The 21,511-nt window shown below is 51.7% G+C and overlaps 7 protein-coding genes across 7 annotated transcripts; 2 read left to right on the top strand and 5 right to left on the bottom strand.

The window, feature by feature from the left end:
- Position 1: 1 nt before the first annotated feature.
- PC9H_009844 (uncharacterized protein) lies at positions 2-662 on the bottom strand (the record flags this gene model as incomplete). Its single annotated transcript, XM_036779342.1, has 2 exons — positions 2-530; positions 577-662. The coding sequence occupies 2 exons, from the start codon at positions 660-662 to the stop codon at positions 2-4; spliced, it is 615 nt and encodes a 204-aa protein (XP_036628731.1).
- An 850-nt stretch (positions 663-1,512) lies between these two features.
- PC9H_009845 (uncharacterized protein) lies at positions 1,513-6,663 on the top strand (the record flags this gene model as incomplete). Its single annotated transcript, XM_036779343.1, has 10 exons — positions 1,513-1,735; positions 1,787-1,834; positions 1,885-1,962; positions 2,013-3,310; positions 3,364-3,428; positions 3,479-3,744; positions 3,795-4,046; positions 4,097-4,627; positions 4,679-5,371; positions 5,426-6,663. The coding sequence occupies 10 exons, from the start codon at positions 1,513-1,515 to the stop codon at positions 6,661-6,663; spliced, it is 4,692 nt and encodes a 1,563-aa protein (XP_036628732.1).
- Positions 6,664-11,173: 4,510 nt separating this feature from the next.
- On the bottom strand, positions 11,174-12,034 carry PC9H_009846 (uncharacterized protein; the record flags this gene model as incomplete). Its single annotated transcript, XM_036779344.1, has 1 exon — positions 11,174-12,034. One exon carries the CDS (start codon positions 12,032-12,034, stop codon positions 11,174-11,176), a length of 861 nt encoding a protein of 286 aa, XP_036628733.1.
- A 963-nt stretch (positions 12,035-12,997) lies between these two features.
- PC9H_009847 (uncharacterized protein) lies at positions 12,998-13,661 on the bottom strand (the record flags this gene model as incomplete). Its single annotated transcript, XM_036779345.1, has 5 exons — positions 12,998-13,048; positions 13,099-13,121; positions 13,182-13,350; positions 13,403-13,563; positions 13,631-13,661. 5 exons carry the CDS (start codon positions 13,659-13,661, stop codon positions 12,998-13,000), a joined length of 435 nt encoding a protein of 144 aa, XP_036628734.1.
- Positions 13,662-13,908: 247 nt separating this feature from the next.
- Positions 13,909-15,115, top strand: RPN8 (proteasome regulatory particle subunit; the record flags this gene model as incomplete). The annotated part of the gene is made up of 5 exons (XM_036779346.1): positions 13,909-13,932; positions 13,990-14,017; positions 14,074-14,304; positions 14,354-14,532; positions 14,585-15,115. 5 exons carry the CDS (start codon positions 13,909-13,911, stop codon positions 15,113-15,115), a joined length of 993 nt encoding a protein of 330 aa, XP_036628735.1.
- Positions 15,116-15,834: 719 nt separating this feature from the next.
- On the bottom strand, positions 15,835-17,824 carry PC9H_009849 (uncharacterized protein; the record flags this gene model as incomplete). Its single annotated transcript, XM_036779347.1, has 9 exons — positions 15,835-16,212; positions 16,269-16,339; positions 16,393-16,507; positions 16,562-16,846; positions 16,906-17,219; positions 17,276-17,378; positions 17,429-17,495; positions 17,553-17,609; positions 17,658-17,824. 9 exons carry the CDS (start codon positions 17,822-17,824, stop codon positions 15,835-15,837), a joined length of 1,557 nt encoding a protein of 518 aa, XP_036628736.1.
- Positions 17,825-20,131: 2,307 nt separating this feature from the next.
- On the bottom strand, positions 20,132-20,947 carry PC9H_009850 (uncharacterized protein; the record flags this gene model as incomplete). The annotated part of the gene is made up of 3 exons (XM_036779348.1): positions 20,132-20,483; positions 20,541-20,866; positions 20,918-20,947. The coding sequence occupies 3 exons, from the start codon at positions 20,945-20,947 to the stop codon at positions 20,132-20,134; spliced, it is 708 nt and encodes a 235-aa protein (XP_036628737.1).
- Positions 20,948-21,511: the final 564 nt, after the last annotated feature.

Raw genomic sequence — 21,511 nt, forward strand, 5'->3', positions numbered from 1 at the left:
TTCATTGTCTAGATTGCCTTGCACGAGACTTCAGAGCTTCATCAAAGAGGTGCTTGACATTACGCGCACGCCACCACAATCTATTGCGGGCCATTGCAACATGGCAGGGATCGGCCTCATAGGTTTGCAGAAATGTGGCAAGATCTTCCCATTGGCCCAACTCGTCAATCAACGCCCTTTCAACCGTTTGACTAGACATGGACTCCATTTCCACAACCATATCTCTTTCATGTCTGGCGCAGCGCCCGCTCATGACATCCACCATTTTCGCAATATATGCCTCATTGCAAGGCAATATGGTGGCCACATATGGCGGGTCGCAATTGAATGCCGCGATCTCGCTCTCGTCTAAGTTGTCGGCACTCTGAGAGGCCTCCAAGAAGAGCTGTGTCGTAGGTAGAGGCTGAGACGCCAATGCAATAAGCATAGTCGGTAGAGATTGTACAGCGGTTTGCTTGTTGATGTAAGGTGTGCCTTTCCGGCTGCGTGAGTTCTGGTATGCCCTTCGTTTGCGCTCAGAAATCTGGGGCCTGTAGATAGATGAGCTTCAAAAACAAATCAGCAACATCGACTGACTTATGAGCTACTGAGTATGCCTTTGAGGTGGCCTTTCTTCGCAGCCGTTGCTCTTCGACGGTATGACACTTTGAGGCTCTGCCCATGGTGGCTTTGGATGAGAAGGAAGTGAGCACTAGAGATTATAGTTCAGATCAGTACGATTTCCAGGATAGTCAAAAACGGGCATCTCGGGGCGTCTTTATTCCATACGATTTTGACATCATTTTGTTGGGGCAAATTGTGGCTATTGCAGTGAATGCTCCAAAAGAGGTTTCTAGACGCGAAATGGGGTGAGGAAGTACTTTTTGTTTTCCATGTTATATATGTGATCTCATTGGTCGAAGGCACGAGTCCCGAGTAATCAAGAATCAGCACGTGCTTACTCAAAATGGACATTAGACGCCTCGAGGTGACCCAACTTGGCCTTCTCACCCTCAATGTGTTCTTCAACGATGAGGACGATCGTTTGGTGTACGAGTCGCAAGGCAATGCCGAAATGGAATCTCTATTCAAGGGTTATGGGGTCACCTTCAAAAGGTGAGTGCCGCTCTGGCTTGTGGCTTCCTTCCTTCCCTCTTCCCGTTGCTCTTGTATCGCCTCACTTGTCTTTTCCCCTGCAAAAAAGCATCCTACCTCTGATTTTACACGCTAAATACCCTGCTAGTCCACACAAAACACCCTCACAACGTTGTCCAAGGCATCAAGACTGTGCCTGACCTTTTTCGACTCAAAAACACGTCTTGCGCAACAGACGGCCGACACATCTTTGATCTTACTTCGTGAGTCTCCCAGTGCGACCTCAGAAATGGCGAAGTGACATCTCTGCTCAGCCAACGCTGGATATTGACGTGTTTCCCTTCAAGCTCCACCTAAAAAAAATTTGGTATGTCTCTTTTACGCGGGTTTATGATGCAGAAATGACTCCCTGCAGTACCGCTCCTCCGCTTGCCAACGATGGGTCCTACTTTTGATCCCAATAACTCACAGCCTAACTACGGCATCCACGATGACTCAATGATGAGAGATGATGAAGACGATGAAGGCGTGCTCGGTGCTTCCCTGTCGGTGAGGGACACTGCAACCGATGATGAATACGCGACCCCGCCCAACCAAAAAATCCCTTTGCAAGACCTCGAAGAGGTGATGTCTCAATATGATGATGGCATAGCCTTGGAAGGTAAGTTGACATCCCTTCACTCTGCCCATCTGATGAAATTACTTGGAAAAGATGCGAGCAAGCTTTGGGATGACGAAATGCTGCCACCTCTGGTTGAAGGTAAGTTCGTAGCCTGCGTGTCTCTAGACTGACTGATGGACCTTCGAAAGATCCAAGTAAACTATGGGACGACGACAACGACATCCTGCCATCTCATGCTGTCTCTGACCTTAGTGCTGATCTTGATGGTGAGTTGCAGCTCTGTCTCTAGTTTAGCTGCGACTGATGTCCTATGTAGATCAGAGTCACCTGTGGGACGAGGCGGCCTTCCGGCGCGAGGAGCCATCAGAATTCGACGACGCAGAAGAGGCTGGAGAGCTCGACACCCTGGAACGCAACAACCTGTCAGAATTTGGTGACACCGAACAAGACACCGAAGATGTTGACGCTGCCGGTGAAACAGATGATGAAGACCCCCCTGCAATGACACAGCAGGGCGGAGGCCAGAGGGATCCTATGGATCCTCGCGATATCATCACAGATGGCCGGAAGAGGGCGATTAAATTGACACCACGAGCCACCAGGACTACATATGTCTCAGCGGCGGAACGGGGCCCCGGGGTCGAGATACCTCCAATGGAGGATGAAGATGAGTCTGACCGACCCCCCCAGTCGCCATCACCCACCCGAGCAGGGAGGCCGCTGCCATCCCTTGAGCCTCTGGAACACGGCGAGCTTCATTATTCGGATGGGTCTGATGGCCCCGTACTCAGTCTGCGCATTGAGAATATGGCGAAAGACGACCCCGAGCACGATGTTTACAAGATACCGATGACGGACATCCGCGAGAAACCCAGTGCCGGGCTACCAAGCGTAGCTCAATACCTTATTCATAGAAGTCAGGGGCAGAATGTAAAGCCTGCGGATTATGGGATCACTACACCTGTGCGAGGCTCAACCTACCGGACAGCAGACGAGATTGATGATGATGGCGATGGTGCCAACGCGGCTGAGTTCGACCACTATGACATTCACCAACTACCCTCGACTCCCCTCCCAGGCCGACCTCTCGCCGTGGCGCTCGACGTGGTGGATTGCGGCCTCAAGTTACTCAGCTCAGTGCGCTCCAGCCTCGCCAACCTTGCTGGTGTCTCGGAATCATTCATTCAGGCACGCTGGGATAAACAGAAGGGGAAAACTGGCAAGGGTGTAGGTCAAGGCCGTTGGAGAACGTTTCTTCGATATTATCATGGACGACCAGACGCAATCATGGAGCAGACCGGTGTCACATTGGCTGAAGGGGAGGAGAAATGGAGCAATGCCGTTGCTGCTCGCTGCTATGAGAAGTTCAAAGAGCTCTTCCCCGAAACGCACCAGGACATTTTAGATCATCTAACCGGGTTGGTCGAGTTGGAGCGCCAAGGGCAGACGGTGCACCAACGCAATAACGAATGGGACAAGTTCCACAGTAAGGCACTTATGTTGATGGACGAAGGCCATGAGAAAGGCTTCGAGACATACATGTTGGCTTGCGGCTCCAATATTCATCAAGACAAAGGCCTTGCCTTCATCGAGGAGTCAGAGTGCGCTGAAGGAGTACGTGGGATCATCAATTGACTTTATGGCGATGCTAACATTTCTTTCTTTAGTTTCTATCCGATAAGATGGGCGTGAAACACAGCGACTACCTGGGTCACTTCATATCATTTGTCCAGTATGATTATAACTATTTTACCACAACGAATCACTAATATGTTTAAACAGGAACAAGGTCTCTGACACCATAATTGAGGACTCCCGTGAGGCTAGTCCCTCCAAGCCCGCAAAAGCCTCGCGTGACGCAGGTGCATCAAAGCCCTCAAAGTCCTCAAAACCACCTGTTCCTTCGAAGTCCTCAAGCGTCAACCCACCAAGTGTCAACCCACCATCAGTCATATCGCTATCAAGTGAACATGATGAACCTCCCTCTGGCGGGCTCCTGGGACGTGATCGGTACCATCAAGCACGTCAACTCCTCGCTGCGGCAGCTTGTAAGTCGTGTCGCCAATAACCATAGAACTGCACTAACAACCTGTTTCAGTAACGGTCGGCCTCAGCTTGAATGTTCATCAATTCCCTTGGTCCACACTTGCAACTACACTCGCAGAAGGTAGCTGCCGCCTGATCAACTATCCCATCGGTGTTCCGTTCCCCGGGAAGGAGAAGAAGTCCGCAAAGCCTCGGGGTATCACTTCCATGCCTGCCGCCTACATAGACACGCTGATCAAGAGTCTGAGCCCATCGCAGCCACAAAAGCTGCAGTTTGAGTTGATTTCTGAGAAAGAGAAAGCTTGTATGTCTGTCATCTATTATCCACGAATCTATATTCACCGCCTATTGCAGCCACAGCGACGGCCAAACTGCCTGTCATCATCAATGCTGCACCCCAGCCCCATTCCAAGGTTGTGCGAGGTTCACGAATGCTAGCCGATGGAAGTGTCGACACCCTAGGACCCCTCAAACTCCACCGGGGTCATCCTGACGTTGAAGACAACTTCGTGGGGTCAGTCGATGAAGATGCACCATCAGCGGCACGTACTCGCATCAAGAAGCGAAAGCAACCAACAGCTGCAGATAGTGATGCCGACAAACTAGGCCCACGTGTGCTACGATCAAAAGGGAAATCGAAAGGGAAGGGCTCGCCTGCCATTGTCATCTCGGATGATGAACAACAGGACCAGACAGAAAGTGGGGCTCAGCGCAAGCGACTGCGACGCAAAAATACCATAGCTGCATCCAACGAGGCCCCAGTGGCGCCGGCAACAAGCCACCCTGAGGGTCAAGCGACCTACGATACCACCAAGCGGCGCCAAGTCAGCTTTTCGCCTGCAGAGACACTGCCGCCCCTGAAGAAAGCTCGTTCTGTGGTAGAAGGTAAGCCACATATTGCTGAACTTTTGGACTATTCTCTGAATTCATTGACAGTTGTGATTCCCACCCCACGCAAGAAGGTGCCCAATGCTGAGATTACGCCCAAGGCAGACGTCAGGGCCCCAGGCGCTACCACCAGTAACACGGATAGCTCCGCCGCCGCCAGTACCTCAAGGACCTCGAGTATGCCAGAGGCCACGAGCATGCCAAAGGCAATTCGCAAGGCAGCAAGCAACCTGACGGCTGCAGCCACGGCCGCAAGTGACCCGAAGCCTGCTGTTCGAGGCGCAGCTCGCTCCAACAGGTCAAAACAATCAGGCACCGCAAGTGCCTCAAAGGACGCTGCCCCCCGTGCCTCAAGTGCCTCAAAGGATGCTGATTCTCGTATGGACGCACCAGTTGTGCTTAGCACGCCGGAAGAATCAAGTGCCGTGGAGACCTCAAAGGGGACAGATAGATCGGCTCCTCGTCCTAGGCCCTCGAAAGGAGCCATGCCCAAAGCCGCCGCCAATGGAGCGTCCAAGCAAGCCTCAAAGTTGGCTAAGACATCGTCACCAGTGGCCTCAAAGACGAACACAGTGCCCTCTGATCCAGCCTCCACAGCAGCCGCAAAGATCTTGCCAGTGGCCACGAAGACGACAGTGGCGCTGGCACCCTCTGATCCACTCCCTGAAGCTGCTGCGAAGACGTCGCCAGGGGCCGCAGAGGTCCGTGCTGTACCAGCAACGTCGAATCCCTCCACAGCAAGTGCGTGCGTGGCCATGAGTAAACCCACAACCATTGTTGATCAATGTCCAACAGCGACCCGCCCCGAATCACAGGAGCAGGTCCACGGCACCGGCGTACCCAATACCTTGGCAGCTGCCAAGAAGATTACCGGCGAACGTGCAATGCCCACCCACCCGGAAACACAGGAAACGCCCACCCACTCCGAAGCACAGGAACAGGTACCTAGCCTGAAGGCCAGTATTGCCACCTCTAGTGAGGTCTCTGCGGCAACTCTCAATGTTCCTGTATTGGCCAAGGAAGCCATAACGGTTCGACCTATCCCCCGACGCCTACCTCCATCAACGACAACAGGAAGCCTCGACACGGTCCAACCATATGAGGGCTTGCCTCGTAGGACTGCTCTTGCGGTGCCTCAGACTGGAGGACACGGACATGCAGGGGCCGGAGAACATCATGGTGGAGGTGATGCCGAAAGGTATAACCTTCACACCGGCCTTCCTCAAGGTCAGAGTCACGACAGACCATGGCGGCACTACAACCGACCCTCTCGCAGCATGCTTGAAGTAGAACATGACGCTCCTGCAGCCTTGGGGCCCCTTCGCTCTCCTCTGGAACCAACGAGGCCCTCGTTACCCCGTGAACGCAGCCAAGATGGGCGGGAATATCACCCTCCCCCACGATCTACGACTGAGTCTCAGGCTGGCACCACTGGGGATTGGCAGGAATGGGAGTACATCCCTCGAACACCCATCCCTCGAACACCCATCCCTCGAACACCTGAACCCCATTGGGAACCAAGTCGTGATGGCGGGAGAATGTACGGACACGAATTCCATCATGACCGCAACTACCGTGAACGGAGCCATGACAGTGGGAGGGGGAGGGTGTATGAGCACAACCAGCCTCGTGAGCATGATATACACCGCCGCGCTTACTATGACCATGATGATTACCACGATCGCCGACCATACCGCGAGCTGCGACGATACAGCCCCGAGCGTGGATACAGCCGCGAGCCCCGCTATGTGTACACCTCAAGGGATAGGGACTACATGTATGAGCCTGAGCCGCATGGTCGTCGTCATCTTCGCCCACCTTCACCGTACGAACACACCCGGAGGTCTCATTCACGCGGTCGAGGCAGGTCTCCCTACGCGCCACCACTGGCCTCGGGATCCCGGAGGTCTCCGGAACATGACCACTTCCCACCTCACGCCCCTGGTTCCCGGACTCCTGTCCTCCCTCATTCGGAGGGCATGCCTTCCCTCGAAAACCTCGAAAACGTGCCGCCCAGCCTTGAAAATGAGTAGAGCCCCCATGTCCTGTATTGCCGCTGCCCGTATCGTTGTTCACTGTTATCTTCGTCGAAATTCCTGTCATCTCTCGCCTGCCCGTCGCATTTCTTTCTCTCATTTCTTGAACGCCTGTATGATTTCTTGTAGCTTGCTTGTAGCCTCTGACGCCTGTATGACTTCTTGTAGCTCACTCGTAGCCTCTTAGCCTCGTATACCCAAACTAGTTAGATTGCATCTCGCTAGCCCCTAATTTCATGTTTTCGCTAGCACAGACTGGATTTGACATAAGTGACAGCATCCGAAAACATGTGCAACTGCAGTCATGAACGAAACCCTATGAAGAGACACAGCAGCCTTGAGATCGGAACCACGAGATCGGGACAAACATTGGTTCCTCAAACAATACTAATTCAGCGTAAGTCTCGCACTTTGGAGGTACGGGCTGACAGTCTCCCACCAGACTCGGGCCAGACGATGCGACTAACCCACAAGATGTCTTGTACCTTGGGCCTATGTACTGGGGTCTCCAGAACCCATTGGCACTACAAGATAATTCGGTCTTCGAGACCCCCAAATGTGCTGCCTAAGGTGGAGGGCCTAGTAGACGCGAGTCCCAACTACATCCCTTATTCTCGAAGATAAGAGACGGACCCACCGAGGTGAGAACATCAGATGGTAGGCGATGTTTTAATTTGTTGGGACGGCGAACAGATCATGGTGATGATGTCGAGGGTCCAATATGTGTCTCATGTCTGGTATTGACTTGATGCTGATGCTGGTGAGCACAGAACATTAAAGCAGCCTGATCCTTCGCAAACCGAACCACTGATTTTGCCAATTCCTCCTCAGAAGGAAGAGTGTGGCGTCAAAACATCAGCACGACCCCCATCGTCCAGTAAGAAGGTCATCAGGCTGCGTGCAGGTACAAGGTGTAGGTAGCAGAGCAGCCTGCAGTTCGCGATCAATGCTAAGGTGGCCGCTGTTGAAGTGCTCCACTTCCACCACCCGTGACATCAACTTTTGTCATAATCTCCGTGATGCTGTCCATCCAGCTCGTTTGGGATAACGACATGTGTATTCGTTGTCGCCAAGAGCTCTCTTGTTCGGCGACTGGCTCGCGGACCGGGAACAGAAGGAACCCGGACGCGGAACGCAGCCGAACTCCTGAAAGGAGAAACCCCTGTAAGGGGGGCCGAACTCAAGCCGGCCTAGGCGAAGTGTGCGAGTACGTAGATGTAGGTAAATCTAAGTAGTAGATGCAGTAGGGTAAGCGATATGGGTGGGGGAAAGAAATAGACTGCTCGATATGCTATCGAGCGTGAAAGTAAGAAGATGCTGGGAAAGCGGTAAACTAAATAAGAGTTTACCTATCGAGCGTGAAAGTAAGAAGATGGGAACAGTATACGGGAATAGAACATATATATACGTTCGCGCGAGGACAAAGGCGCGATGCTCAAAGGGAGAGACAGGGGATAGGAGTCTCACGTGCACTCGCAAATAGACCGAGGATAAACTTCATCTATCCTCACATCCATCCAGCTCGTTTGGGATAACGACATGTGTATTCGTTGTCGCCAAGAGCTCTCTTGTTCGGCGACTGGCTCGCGGACCGGGAACAGAAGGAACCCGGACGCGGAACGCAGCCGAACTCCTGAAAGGAGAAACCCCTGTAAGGGGGGCCGAACTCAAGCCAAGGAGGGTGTGAAGCGTAGAGAAGGAGGCTCGAAAGCGGGAACATGAGGATCGGCCATGTGGAGACGCGATGAAAGGTTGAGAATCCTGTCTTTCGGAGTGTCGATGTAGAGGCGGTAGGCGTCGCTGCGCCAGCGTCCGAGTTGTTGGATTTCATGATCGAGGAAGCCTGCTGCTGCTGCTGCAGATGCTGCTCCACGCCTGAAGCTATGACCGGAGAAACCGTGAGGTTGGTAACCTGCGTCAAGTAATGCAATGCGAAGGCGAGCGATGAAGCGCGAGCGTGTGAGAGGGGATTGATCAGAAGTAGTAAAGAGGGGGGAATTAGGGGGAAGGGGATTAACAGTGAAAAGATGTAAAAGGGCGGAGACTGGACAAGTAGCGGGGGAATCAGGGGCGGAGGAAATATAGATAGTGACTCCTTTTCGAAAGGGATCCGTCTTGGATGCGGGTAGGGTGAGAATAATGTGGTCAGGATTAAGAGTGGAAGGCATGAAACGAACTGAGGAGCGAGTAATGTGAACGTTAGGGTCAAAGGAATTGGGTTTGTCTATAGTAAATTCGCCGCAACGGAGGAAGCCAGCGTAAGCTAGCTTCGCTGCCGTTATAAAGACGACATCGTCGAATGATGGATATGCGAGGGAAGCAAGTTTGAATAAAATGGGGAAAGTGATGGGAAGTTTGGGTTTACGCTCGCGCTCACCGTGGTACCGCTTGATGCCTCTGATGAGGCGCTGAACGATAGGCGCTTCGCATGCCGTAAAGGGGGCGTCCGCCTCGAGATGGAGGGAACGAACGGCGGTGAGGTAGGATTTAATGGTCTTGGGTTGGAGCGAGCGCGATCCCAGGTATGCGATCCACTCAAGGATGCTACGTTGTGAGGCTGGGATGCAAGAGCCGTCGTTGTTGACCAGGGCGGGACGTTCGCGGACGAAGTTGATAAAAGATTTTTGACCAGTGCTGTAGGTGGACCGGGTGCTGGACGCGAGACCGTGCCAGAGGTAGAATGCGACGAGTCTTGAGTGCTGAGGATGCGTTTGATACCAAGAGTCTGGAGGTTGACTGAGTAGGGCTTCTTGTCGAGATTAGGGGCAAGAGAGAATAGACGAGCATATTGAAAACGGGAAGCAGCGTCAGCGATTGCATTATCAGTGGAAGAAAGCCAAGAAGATGAAAAAGAGAATTGTAGGGCGGCGGCAAGCATGAGGACAAGTCGCAGCAGCTTGACGAGGTGGGTTGATCTGTTGGTGTGGTCGGATAGAGCGGCTACCACAGCCTGATTATCGACGTGAAAGTGTACGTGAGAGTGTCGCCAAAGGTGCCCCCAGCGAAGTATGGCCTGTAGGACCGCGTAGAGTTCTTTGAATTGAATATCGCGTTTCGAGCCCCTGAATCGCCTAGGGACCCGCGTGCTGAACCAATGATTGTTGTAGGCGCCTCCTAACCCTTTTGTACCACTGGCGTCAGTGTAGACGTTGTGATGAATACGGGGAGGGTCGATAAGCGTGACCCCGTTCCAAGAGGAAGCGTACGTAGACCACCAGCGCAAATCACTGCGAGCGTAGCGAGGGATGAAGCGGCGTGAATGTGGCGTGGAGAAAGATGTGGAGAACCTAATCAATTGGCGAATAAATGCGCGAGAATAAGGCACTACTTGAGAGGAGAAGTAGAGGAATCCTGTGAGCTCTTGCAGCTCGTGTAAGTTGCACGACGATTTAGATGACCAAGAGGAGAGCAGCTCTTTGAGGTACGTCAGTTTGTCATCAGGGAGACGAGCTTCCATTGATCCGGAGTCGAGCTCGATCCCGAGAAATTCGAGACGAGTCGTAGGCCAGACCGTTTTCTCTGGTTGGAATGTGAGCCCGAGCGAGTTGCCTAACGTCTGCATCCAGGCGACGGCGTCGTTGGCTAGTGTCAGGGGAGTATCAGGGGCAAAGATGGGGAGAAAATCGTCTAAGTAGTGCTTGAGCTCTGCGGGAATATGACGTTGTATGATCCAATGGAGCGCTTCAGCAAACAAGTTGAAGATGTATGGTGCTGATTTGAGTCCGAATATGAGGACCATGTATTCATAGAACGCGCCGTCCCAGAAGCAACCAATTAGGTGGTAATCCGCGACCCTGAGAGGGATGTGGCGAAAGGCGTCCTTAAGGTCCAGCTTTGCGAGCAGGCAGTTGCGCCCCAAGCGGCGAATGGTGCTTATTGCGTGATAAACAGCCTCGTATACAATGTGTGCCTCGCTGTCTGGGATGCCGTCGTTAACGGAATCGCCGGGGGGCCAGGAGAGGTGGTTGATCACGCGGAATTTGCTGGGGAAGCGCTTTCGCGTAACCGTTCCGAGAGGGGAGGCGCGGAATGCTGGATGAGGTGGTGAGCTGAGGGGGCCGTGGACTCTGCCGTTGGACTGCAGGACACACATGTCCTTGTCTATGACGTCAGGGTGCTCGACGGCTGTTTTGAGGTTGCGGCACGATTGAGGCTTATCGCTTCCAGCAAATCCTATAGCAGCACCATGTTTTATTATATGCAGTAATGCCTGTACAAACTCATAATCGGGGTATTCGGCTAAGTAATGCGCCCACTGAGAGGGGACGAGTGTCGAAACGACTGGCGGGTCATCGGCGGAGCGAAGGGATACCCGATTGCAACGAGGGTCCGAGTTGGGGCGAGCAGGAGGCAGAATATTAGGAGGGAATAGGGATAGAGGAGCGTCGATTAGGGGAGGAGGTGTAGAAGTAGGAATAGATGATGGGAGAGGAGGAATCCGTGGCTCGTCCTGCTGGCGAGGACGAGGAGAGGACAGTGGGTGCGAAGCCCTCGTCCTGCCAGGACTTCAGGTGCTGGATGATGCCTGCGTACAAGCCGACTTGCCGTGCGCGGTAGAGCCGCAGGCGGAGCATTTATGAATGCGGCCGGACTTGCAAGGCGTCGTCGAGCATCTGCCGTCGTTGAATCGGTTGCAGGTTTGGCTAGAGACGTCGCACGTCACCGATGCGGGGGCGGCGGACTTTTGCTTGGACGAGCTGGCGGAGCTAGACTTTACCTCCTGGAAGATATTCGATCGGTGGAGCTGCCCAACTAGTGCTCGATCCTCGTCTGCCCAAAGGGAATAGTCCCCCCTGAGCATCTCCCTGATGCGACGGGAGTGATGTGCGATGTGATAAGTGAGGATAGCGGGATAGCTGAAGTACCTCGAGTATTCATGTAGGAGGTTGGTGTAACCCTGAGTGGAAACTGCCACATCAGCGACCGCCTGGATGCTGCCCGTAGTTGCGACGAATCTGAATAGGATTTGGAAGTAAACCCCGAGAGCGCGCATGAAGGTGGAGAAATCTGGGAGATCTTTGATTGGAGCTGTGTCCGTGGCGCGGAGAGCGCCGTCCTCGAGGGCATATGTGGTTGTGGTAGCCTTCGCGGTGATACTGGGGATGAGTTTCCCAAGCTGCTGAGGCTTGAACTCATGCTTGCCGATAGACGCGACGATCGTGGCATCGACGTCGGGGAAGAGATCAGGAATTGATAATGCACCGGTAGTGGTGTTCGACGTGGGAGGAGGAACATAGGAGAGCAAAGGGGGGGCCCCTTGTGGGTTTGGTGTGATGGGGTTGGCTGGAACCACCGGAACAGGAGGAACAGGGGGGGGTTGAGGAGGAGTACTCGCCGCTGTGCGAAGAAGGCTCAAGATCTCCTGCATGCTTGATTCGAGTCCTACGACCCTTTGTTCTAAGGGATTGTTCTCCGGGTCGTTTACTGGCGTTGTTCTTCCTTCACCTGGCATGATTGGCTCGTGAGGTGACAAAGGCTGAGGAGATGATATTATTGGTGAAGTAATAGGCGAAGAGGGAGGAGTAGGCGAAAGACGCGACTGAGTGGCTAAGGACGACGATGAAAGGAAGCGGCCGTTGGCGTCGCGGGGGCGAGCAGAGGTGCGAGCTCTCCTTGGAGGCGTCCTGGAAAGAAATAGACTGCTCGATATGCTATCGAGCGTGAAAGTAAGAAGATGCTGGGAAAGCGGTAAACTAAATAAGAGTTTACCTATCGAGCGTGAAAGTAAGAAGATGGGAACAGTATACGGGAATAGAACATATATATACGTTCGCGCGAGGACAAAGGCGCGATGCTCAAAGGGAGAGACAGGGGATAGGAGTCTCACGTGCACTCGCAAATAGACCGAGGATAAACTTCATCTATCCTCACAATTGGAACCGGTTCGTAACTCGTGAATATAGGAGGATCAAGTACTTTCTTTTACAGATGGCAAGAGTGGCTACAAGGACTCACCGATTCCGAGAACGTTGCATGCTAGTGGGGAGTCGATGAACAGTTGAACCACCGCGAGCGGCGATCAGATGATACTTCAAGCCTAGATGCGGTGGCGTGAGCGCTTGCGCTTCATTGAGCGTCTGACTGCTTCGATGAAGCAGAGTCTCTTATCAGAATCGTTCAAAATGCACTGTCAGGAAAATTCATCCTACAGTACGACTTAAGCAGTTGTAACAGCGTAAATACTGGCGCAAGCACCAATAGCAAATACAGGCAATAGAAGCAGATACCCGTGAAAGTGATAATTGTAGCAGACCCAAAAAGAGAAAGGACACAAAGGGATAGCTAAGCAGAGTGTAGCCGTTTATTTTATTCCTAAAGAATTAGGAGGCAATTAGGCGCTCCCATTTCCATGGAAGCGTCTCCAGTAGACAGTGTTATCAACCTGGAAGAAGATGAGTTTACTGGGACGCGTGGTAGAAGAATTTAGCGTACCGAGTTACGTGGGTTAGAGACATCTGCATAGACAAGGAAGTTCAGAAAGGTTCGAAAAATGTAGTATGGAAGCGACTACTCACGGGTAAAAAGGCATACATATACCTCGACCTTGCTCTTAGCATTCCTCATTATTGAGCACATATCACCCTCTTGCCATTGTAAGCCTACGGCCCATATTTTGGTGACAGGCTGAAACCCGGATGGTCCTTGAACTTGTTGAGAAGCCATGTCGATTTTTGTGAGTCTAAGCTGATACAATGTCAGAGTTGCTAGTCAAGAGTAAATGAAGAAACAGACATACGCGTAGAGGATGTTGACGCTTGGGGGATAAGAGGAGGATGGTGTTCAGCCTCGGAGACCCGTTCCTTTTATGCACCAAGATTGTGGACGGTGGACAGTGGAATATCCAACTGGCCACGGCCACCCATTGTTCGACAAATCTTTGCCTTAATAGGCTATGTTCTGAAATGGCGGCCCACTGGTGGCAATTAGCAGTGGACGATGCGACTGCCACTGGCAATGTTCTTACCTGTCAATGGAAATAGCTCAGGGCTGCTCATGGGCTTGAGACACTTCGAAAGGAACATGACTCAACTAGGGTTTATTTCGTCCGTAGTGTGTTCATCTGTTCATCGTGGCCTCACAGAATGTGCGCTCAGCGCTGTAGCTGGTTGAACGTAGAACGAAGATGTCGCGGAGTTCAAGTCAAGTTTCAAGCGCCCACCTGCGATCTAAACATTGTCAAATAAAACGCGCGTCGAAGCAGCGCGTGCAGAACAGCGCACTTCTCCTCATCGTACTGACACCATGGTCGCCACAACTACAGAACAAGTGAGTGTCGGTCTAGATATGCTTGTGCGCGGTGAACTAAACTATACGGATGACTAGTTGACATCCCTCGCCAGCACCACCGTCAGTGAGTTGCAGCTACGTCCAGTATTAGAAGGAACTCAATTGCCATTCGTCTCACAGTCGTCCATCCCCTGGTGTTGCTTTCTGTAACCGACCACCACGCTCGAGCGGTACCTCGCAGCTCCAGCAAGCGTGTAATCGGCGTGCTTCTTGGGCAAGACAATGGCAAGACGATAAACGTCGCCAACTCATACGGTATTCCTTTCGAAGAGGATGAGAAAGACAGCAAGACATGGTTCTTGGATCACAACTATATCGAGTCAATGTATGAGCTCTTCAAGAAGGTCAATGGTGTGTACTTACGTCTCTCATACAAAGCCATTGTTCACGTTCTGGTCAGCTCGCGAAAGAATGATTGGGTGGTATCATTCAGGTCCAAAGCTGCGCGCGTCTGATCAGGAAATCAACGAGCTTTTCAAACGATACATTGCTCGCCCTGTCATGGTGATAGTGGACGTACGCCCGCAGACGGTCGGCATTCCGACAGACGCATACTTCGCTGTGGAGGAGATCAAAGACGTGAGTTGGATTATAATGAATACTACTGTCGCTGACGCACATGGATTTTTAGGACGGCACCGAAACAAGGAAAACGTTCCTCCACGTACCATCAGCTATCGAGGCAGAAGAAGCAGAGGAGATCGGTGTTGAGCACCTGCTCCGCGATATCAAAGACTCAACAACAACAACACTTTCCACCCGAGTCAGCGAGCAACTTTCGTCTCTCCGGGGTCTGCAATCACGGCTAGGCGATGTGCAGAAGTATCTCGTTGACGTGGCTTCAGGCTCGATGCCGGTAAACCACCAGATCGTTTATTACCTGCAGGACATCCTGAACCTCCTACCCGACCTCTCCGATCCCACTCTCACTTCCAGCGTCACAACCAACACCAACGACCAGCTTCTTGTCGTTTACCTCAGCAGTTTGCTTCGCGCTGTCATTGCTCTGCACGCATTAGTCGACAACAAGGCGTCAATAGGGCGGTCAGAGTTGCAAGACGGCGGTGATGACAAGGAGAAGGAGAAGAAAGGCCCCAAGTCGGAGAAGAAGGGTGACAAGGACGATAAGACGAAAGAGTCGAGTACACCCGAGAAGAAGTAGTGGATATCCCTCAAGTTCGTCCTTCTGTTCCCTTGCATTGATCAGCTTCTCGAAACGGCAACGTCTGCCCCGCGTGGTTTGTCAGTCAAAATAAGCCAGTACCTAACACTCAGCGTTGAAATGTTCGCATGCCGAATGGTTCATTCCCTTGCCCTCCATTAGATTAACTCACGAGGTAATGGCTTGCGACCTCGCTGTCCCCTTGATCTATCTGCTGAGATTCTGGGTTGTTAAGAGAGGACGGGATGGACGGCCACTCCCCTCGGTGTGACTCGTGTCTCCGCCTCGTTGCTACACCAGCGATACAACAATGCATCCGACAGGCCACATATGATGGGGGTCTTTCGTTGCCTCTTTTATAACCGTTTCGTAAGGCACCCAGTATAATAGAGTGCATAGGAAATTCGAACAAACTGAACGCAATGAGGTCGTCCTCTTCACGAGGAATGATTTGTTCCCAGGCCAGATACAGTCGTGAAATAGAAACTGTCGGGTTCTGTGTTACGATGCGACTAGTCTTCACACAACAATAAATAAAAAATTGTCGAGAGAATCAGGACGCGGTTGCAATGACAAGGAGAAGCATATGTGCAAAGGAGGGGGCGAGAAATGCTAGTGAGGAGCCGAGGCACTAGAATTGATTGATGATTAAACATATTACTGCTATTAATCCCTATATAAGATACATATCCGAAATGAAAGGTCTCCAATGTAGCTGACTATAGTTGCTTGAGAGGTTTCCGTACAAATGTGTGTCGCAGCAATCCATCCTTCCCAACCGAGGCCTCTCGCTCGAGAGTATAGCGCCCTATCTTCGGCAGAATGACACTCCATAGTACCCAGTATAGGCCGCCCACGGCGAAGACGGCCCATCCTGCTACGGCATGCGTCCAGTAAGGTAGCTCGATGTATGGTTCTGCGCCTGGGGGAGGCGGTATGAATGGCACGATGACCAAGAATATATTTGCAGCGCCAAAGAATGCAGCTGCAACCAATGTCCACGAATCGACCTTGGGCCAATCGTCTCGTGGGCGGAGAGAGAGGTACAACAAGCCAATGGATATGACGGCGTTGATTACGGACAAAGGATACGAAATCTAGGGGGGGAAGTAAAACTTAGCCAGGTTTTGAAGTAGCAATGACATCGACTTACGACGTTGATAACGAAGTTGTAAGCGTCACCTGGAGGGAGGGCAAAGATAACAATGAGGCAGATAGCCCAATCTGCAGAGTATGTGAGTCGCAACGTCGCAGAGCGGAGACCGGCTGACACATACGGAGGAACAACCCAGCTAAAGGTGCATTAAAGGGCCTATTCGACCCCCATAGCTTGCTGAAAGGAAGGACCCCTTCATTACCAATTGCTTGGTTGACTCGTCCTTGGGAGAATATCTTGGGTGGTCATCAGACACCATGTTCAACCAACAGAGAAGATGCTCAACGAACCACAGAGAGAACGTTGCCCAAAGCTGAGAGAGCGACGAAAACATTGAGAGCTCGTTCAGCACGAGGGCCATAAACGTTTCTAAATAGCAGGGCTGCGACAAGGCGACCCGAGCCAGTGATCTCCTCTTTGGAAGCACTAGCGAGGTAAGCGATGTTTGCTAACATGTAGAGCACAGTGACAATGCCAACTGCAAGCGGCCCTGCTATCCTAAGATTTCGTCGAGGATTCTTCAACTCGCTGAGAGCATAATTGACGTTGCTGAACCCAATATACGACCAGATAACCTAGACGTAAGCCAATCAGTTAACATCTCAAACTCGGTGAGGAATGACGACGAGCGTACATTGTAGAGACTCAAACAGAAAGAGGAGGCACTTGAAGTTGTACCAGAGAAGTTGAAATTGTGTGGTTTCTCAACCTTCAGATGCCCTCCTAGCGCCACCCAGCCCGAAACGATGATGAAGACCAAGATGAAAATCTTCAAGCTGCCAAGAACATTCTGAAGCCGAAGGCCCCACTTGAGTGTTGTGCCGTGCACAAGGAAAGCGAAGGTTATGCACGCGAATCCTACGAGGCGAAGGGTCCACCTCCCGGGAGCGACATTGGCGGCTCGCAAAATGTATTCTCCGAAGACGAGGGAGTTCCCAGCAGCCCAAGCTAAAGAGAACAAGTCAGTTCAACCAAAATACGGTTGAGAGTAGATGCGAGCGTACCCATAAGTATAGCATATGAACTGTACACTGACGTAATGAAATATTTGGGACGTTGGAATAGGTACTCCAAGTAGTTTTTCTCTCCGGCATTTTTAGGTATGGCCTAGATGACTGTCAAACTCCTGTAACCGAAGCAAGTAGAATCAGACTCACCAGACCCCATGAGATGTATACATATGTTCCCGTGAACGCAATAATAGCCCCAATAACCCACATAAACCTATGCGAAAGGTAGCGTTATTGCTCGATTCGACACACGGCGGATATGAAAACGCACAATGTAAGCCCGCCACTTCCGCTCAGGGCAAGGATAGTACTTGGCGTGGCGAAGATACTACAAGCATCGTCAGCCACGATCGATCGTACCAGTTAAGGGACTTACCCAGTGCCAATGATTCGGTTGAAAATCAGGAATACCGCAGACCACAGTCCTACTGTTCGCTGATGGTAATCGACAGTATCTGGTGCTTCTTCATTGCTCACTTGGCGGTCGAACGCGGTGTCGTGACGGTCATCAGAGTCGTCGATATCTTTCAATGATTTTCCCATTTCGAAGAAAAAGAGGTAAATCGGGCGGAGAGATGAGGAGTTGACTTCAGCAGTACTGTTGCGTTGCTGAAACCTACGCACTTAAGTACTTGCCCTCCAAAAAGGCGAGACAACGGCCAAGGCATGCAATTTTGAGGATCCACATGGAGCCTTCTAGGGCACAGGCCTACTGGAAGAAAATTCAAAATGGTCTTGCGCGGTTGAGCTCCATTTGTATCGGCCAAGGTGTGTTCTGTATAAAGGCGTTCGATGGCACAAGAATGACGAGCGATGTGCACAAGATTTCCATCTCCGATCCAAGCGCTTACTGCCTGGAAACGTCAACTGAAAGTCTGAAACGCGGAATCAGACACAACATAGGCCTATGATAAACTCGTGTGATCAAGACGCTATACAGCGCAGTAATTGAAATAAAAGAGGTGATTTGGCGACTTACCGTATGTTTTTCGTCGTCAACCATGACGGGAAAGCTCTGCACTAGAAACCGAAACCGAAATGCTATCCATGTCGCAAACCTCCTTTCCTCTCCATTAGCCTCTGAATCAGAAAAACTAATACTACCATCGACGCCAGGTTTGAAGACATTGATTGTCATCGGGTTACATCGAAGGAGGTCAACTGAGAAGGACAAACAGGGCAGTAAGTTCGACTGGATCCTTGCTTGGCAGGTCTCTGTCGCATCGAGATGACGTTTTCGAGGGCTCATTGTCGCGGAGTGAATCTCAGATTGCAGCCCTGGCCGCTTTCCCTCCCTTCAGTCCGAGAGAACGAAGTTGCTGTGGTACCTCACAGCTTGAGTCAACCGCTTGTTGGGGGATTATCTACGACTGTCTGAGCGTTCGATGTCATAGGCACTACGTTCTGGACCCTTGTCGAGAAGGGTTGAGCACAGGCTTGATTTGTCGATGGTTGGCATCAGCTGGATGGTACCCTGAGGGCTGGGGCTCGCGCAAGGTCGAGAGGATGTCGCGACTGTGCTCCTATGTTATGTTCAGTAAACAGGGCTTCTAATATACAAAATAGATATGGTCTTGCCGATTAAGAAAGCTCCTGCGCTATAGTAACAGTCTCCATCGATTCTGTCGTCCTCTGTGACGTCCGGGGGCTATCTCCCGAAGGGTGGTTGCCCCTTCGCCTAACTATTAGCGACAGCTCTCCGCCTAGTTCCACCCCGGTACCTATAAGAGCCACCACCAAGACACACAAGGCGCAAGTCCTTCAAAGAAAGGCGTCAGATGAGTACGACGACGCGGGGAGGTACGCACCACTTATAAGGTCACTGATAACGAGTTCAATCCAAGGGACAAGAGCATAATGATTCCGGATTATGATGATCGCGCACTTGTCTGTGTTGATCGCGCAATGCATGGACCCATATGCCTGCCATTGCCACTGCGCCACCACTTTGCAATTCACTTCGCCGCCTCCACGACCAGCTGCTCATTGGGCCTCGCCTGTCTCCTAAGTCTAGCCTCGGGACTTGCTCTGGCTGCATTATACGACCAGAGCTTGTATAGATCGCGAAGTTGTACCCTGTCAGCTAGCCGTGCTTCCACCGTCCAACCCTTAGGCATCGAGAGCGGCGACGTCGTTCAAGCTGGCCTTCAGAATCCTTTCATCATGACATTCCCACATGATTGCATTGAGAACGAGCAGAGATGGGAGACACGACGGCCAATATACCACGTCTGGTCGCGTTTAAGCTGGATGAGCTATTCTTGAAGGCTCTTCAGGACATCGTTTGCCCCAAAAAGTGAAAGTCGCAAATCAGAAGTGTAATCGAAGAAGATTGAAGACGGTAGTGGTGAGGATGCCTGAGGCAGCAGCAGCAAGTGGCGGTGCTGGGCGTCAAATTGCTCCTTACCTCCGAGTGGACAGCTCTTTGAACTAACTTACTGGCACAAGATGTAACGGTCTCAATGCACGGTTTCTCTCACAAATGGCCTTGGGATGAGTTCTCATCTCGACCGGAATCTCAAGGTACCATCTCACAAATCCCGATACCTCGAAAATAAACCCATAAGCACGCGGCGCGCCTCTAAATTGAAGCATCCGAGCTGCTCCATGTTAAATTTGCGAGGATGGTAATACCTTTTCGGCGCCCTTGGATTTTTTCAAGTGTAATGCGAACAGGTCACTTAATTTCCTTGGATACTCACCATTTCAAAGGTTAGTGAGATTCTGTCACATTCGCGTAGCTACTATGGATCTGGCGACCCTTTCTTCACAGGCTATTTATTGCACAGTGACATATCCGACCAAATCTTTCAGCCTCCTGACCTCCGAGCTCGGTGAAGGATCACCTATTTAATTTACCAACTCCCACCCCGGCTTCTTCGGCGCGTTGTCCGCAATATTACCATATACCACAACACCATCAGAATCGACGAAGCGGCCGGTAGCAAAATCTTCGAAGTCGAAGGTCCAATCGTTGGTGCTACCGCCAATGAGGTTCCCCTGAGAACTAATACGGATTGCCCTGTTGTGGGGCCACGCTGACAACGCCACCGTGTCAGAGCGAATCATGACCGTCTTCTCTGGGACATTCTTTGCGACCACGGAGAACATGGTGCGCTGGCAGTTGGACACGACCACCCTGTTGTTACCCACTTCGTAGTGCCAGTACAGGCTCGGATCAGTCTTGGAGCGGATGTAGAACCTATCACAAGCGGTTAGGGCTGCTGCGAAGCCACAAGACTCTCCGCGTCATTCGTACCAGTCTCCACTAACGAGGTCGGTCACTTTCTGATCAGCGATAATGTCGTGCCCCCTCCCACCGCGGTCGTTCTGGAGTGTAATGAACATCCTTCCGCGGAATGGCTTTGCGAGCTCCGTAACGCGCCAATCAGTGAAGAATTCGAAGACGTTGAAGATCGAGGCATTGTGGTTGTAGAACTGAGGATTAATGCGACGAATATCGGCAAGAAGGTTGGCAGGAGCTCCTGCAGCAGTCTTTCCCGACGACACGGCCCGCCACCACTCGTCAGCAGTAGCGGGGTCTGAGAACGTCAAGACAAGACGCCATACGGTGTCGTTATTGATCTGGATGAACGGGTAAGGTCAATTCACTAGTGAACCTGCCGGGACGCTTACTTCTGAGATATAGGCATGGAATACGCCCATGGTGAAATATCAATGGTTGATGGTTGAGAGATGGGTCAGATCCTTTCTCTTGCTAAAGGACGTGTTGGGTTATTGTTGGCATTCAACCCCGCAATTTATACGTCTCGCCCGTCACACAACATCCTGAACGCAGACGATAACTGAACACGATAAACACGATAAGTTGGTGCCGCAGCAGATACCAACACGCCCATCTCCACCCCAATTTCCACTATCCAGCTTCTCCTCGCTTCGTATGCAATTCGAAGGTCCCTCTGATTCGTCGTATTCGAATATGAACGGTCAAGTGGTACTGCCCCTCCGCCTCGTGCATCTGGGGAGGAAACAGTCTGTCAATGAAATATCGATGATCAGTGACTCTGATACCCTCAAATGAAGATAGTCTCCAGCCTGGGCCAGCCATGCCAGCGTCAGAACGCTACCAAACACCCTCCAATAATTCATTAATCTTGAGCACACCTCCGCCGTTCCCCTCATAACCACATTCTCGTCCCAGCACATGACCAGTGTCAAACCAATGTGTTCTTAGATTGAGTTCCGTTCCAGACTGCAATACTGCTCGGG

Source organism: Pleurotus ostreatus, assembly GCF_014466165.1.
Source record: "Pleurotus ostreatus strain PC9 chromosome Unknown scaffold_7, whole genome shotgun sequence".
In the NCBI taxonomy this organism is placed as follows: domain Eukaryota; kingdom Fungi; phylum Basidiomycota; class Agaricomycetes; order Agaricales; family Pleurotaceae; genus Pleurotus; species Pleurotus ostreatus.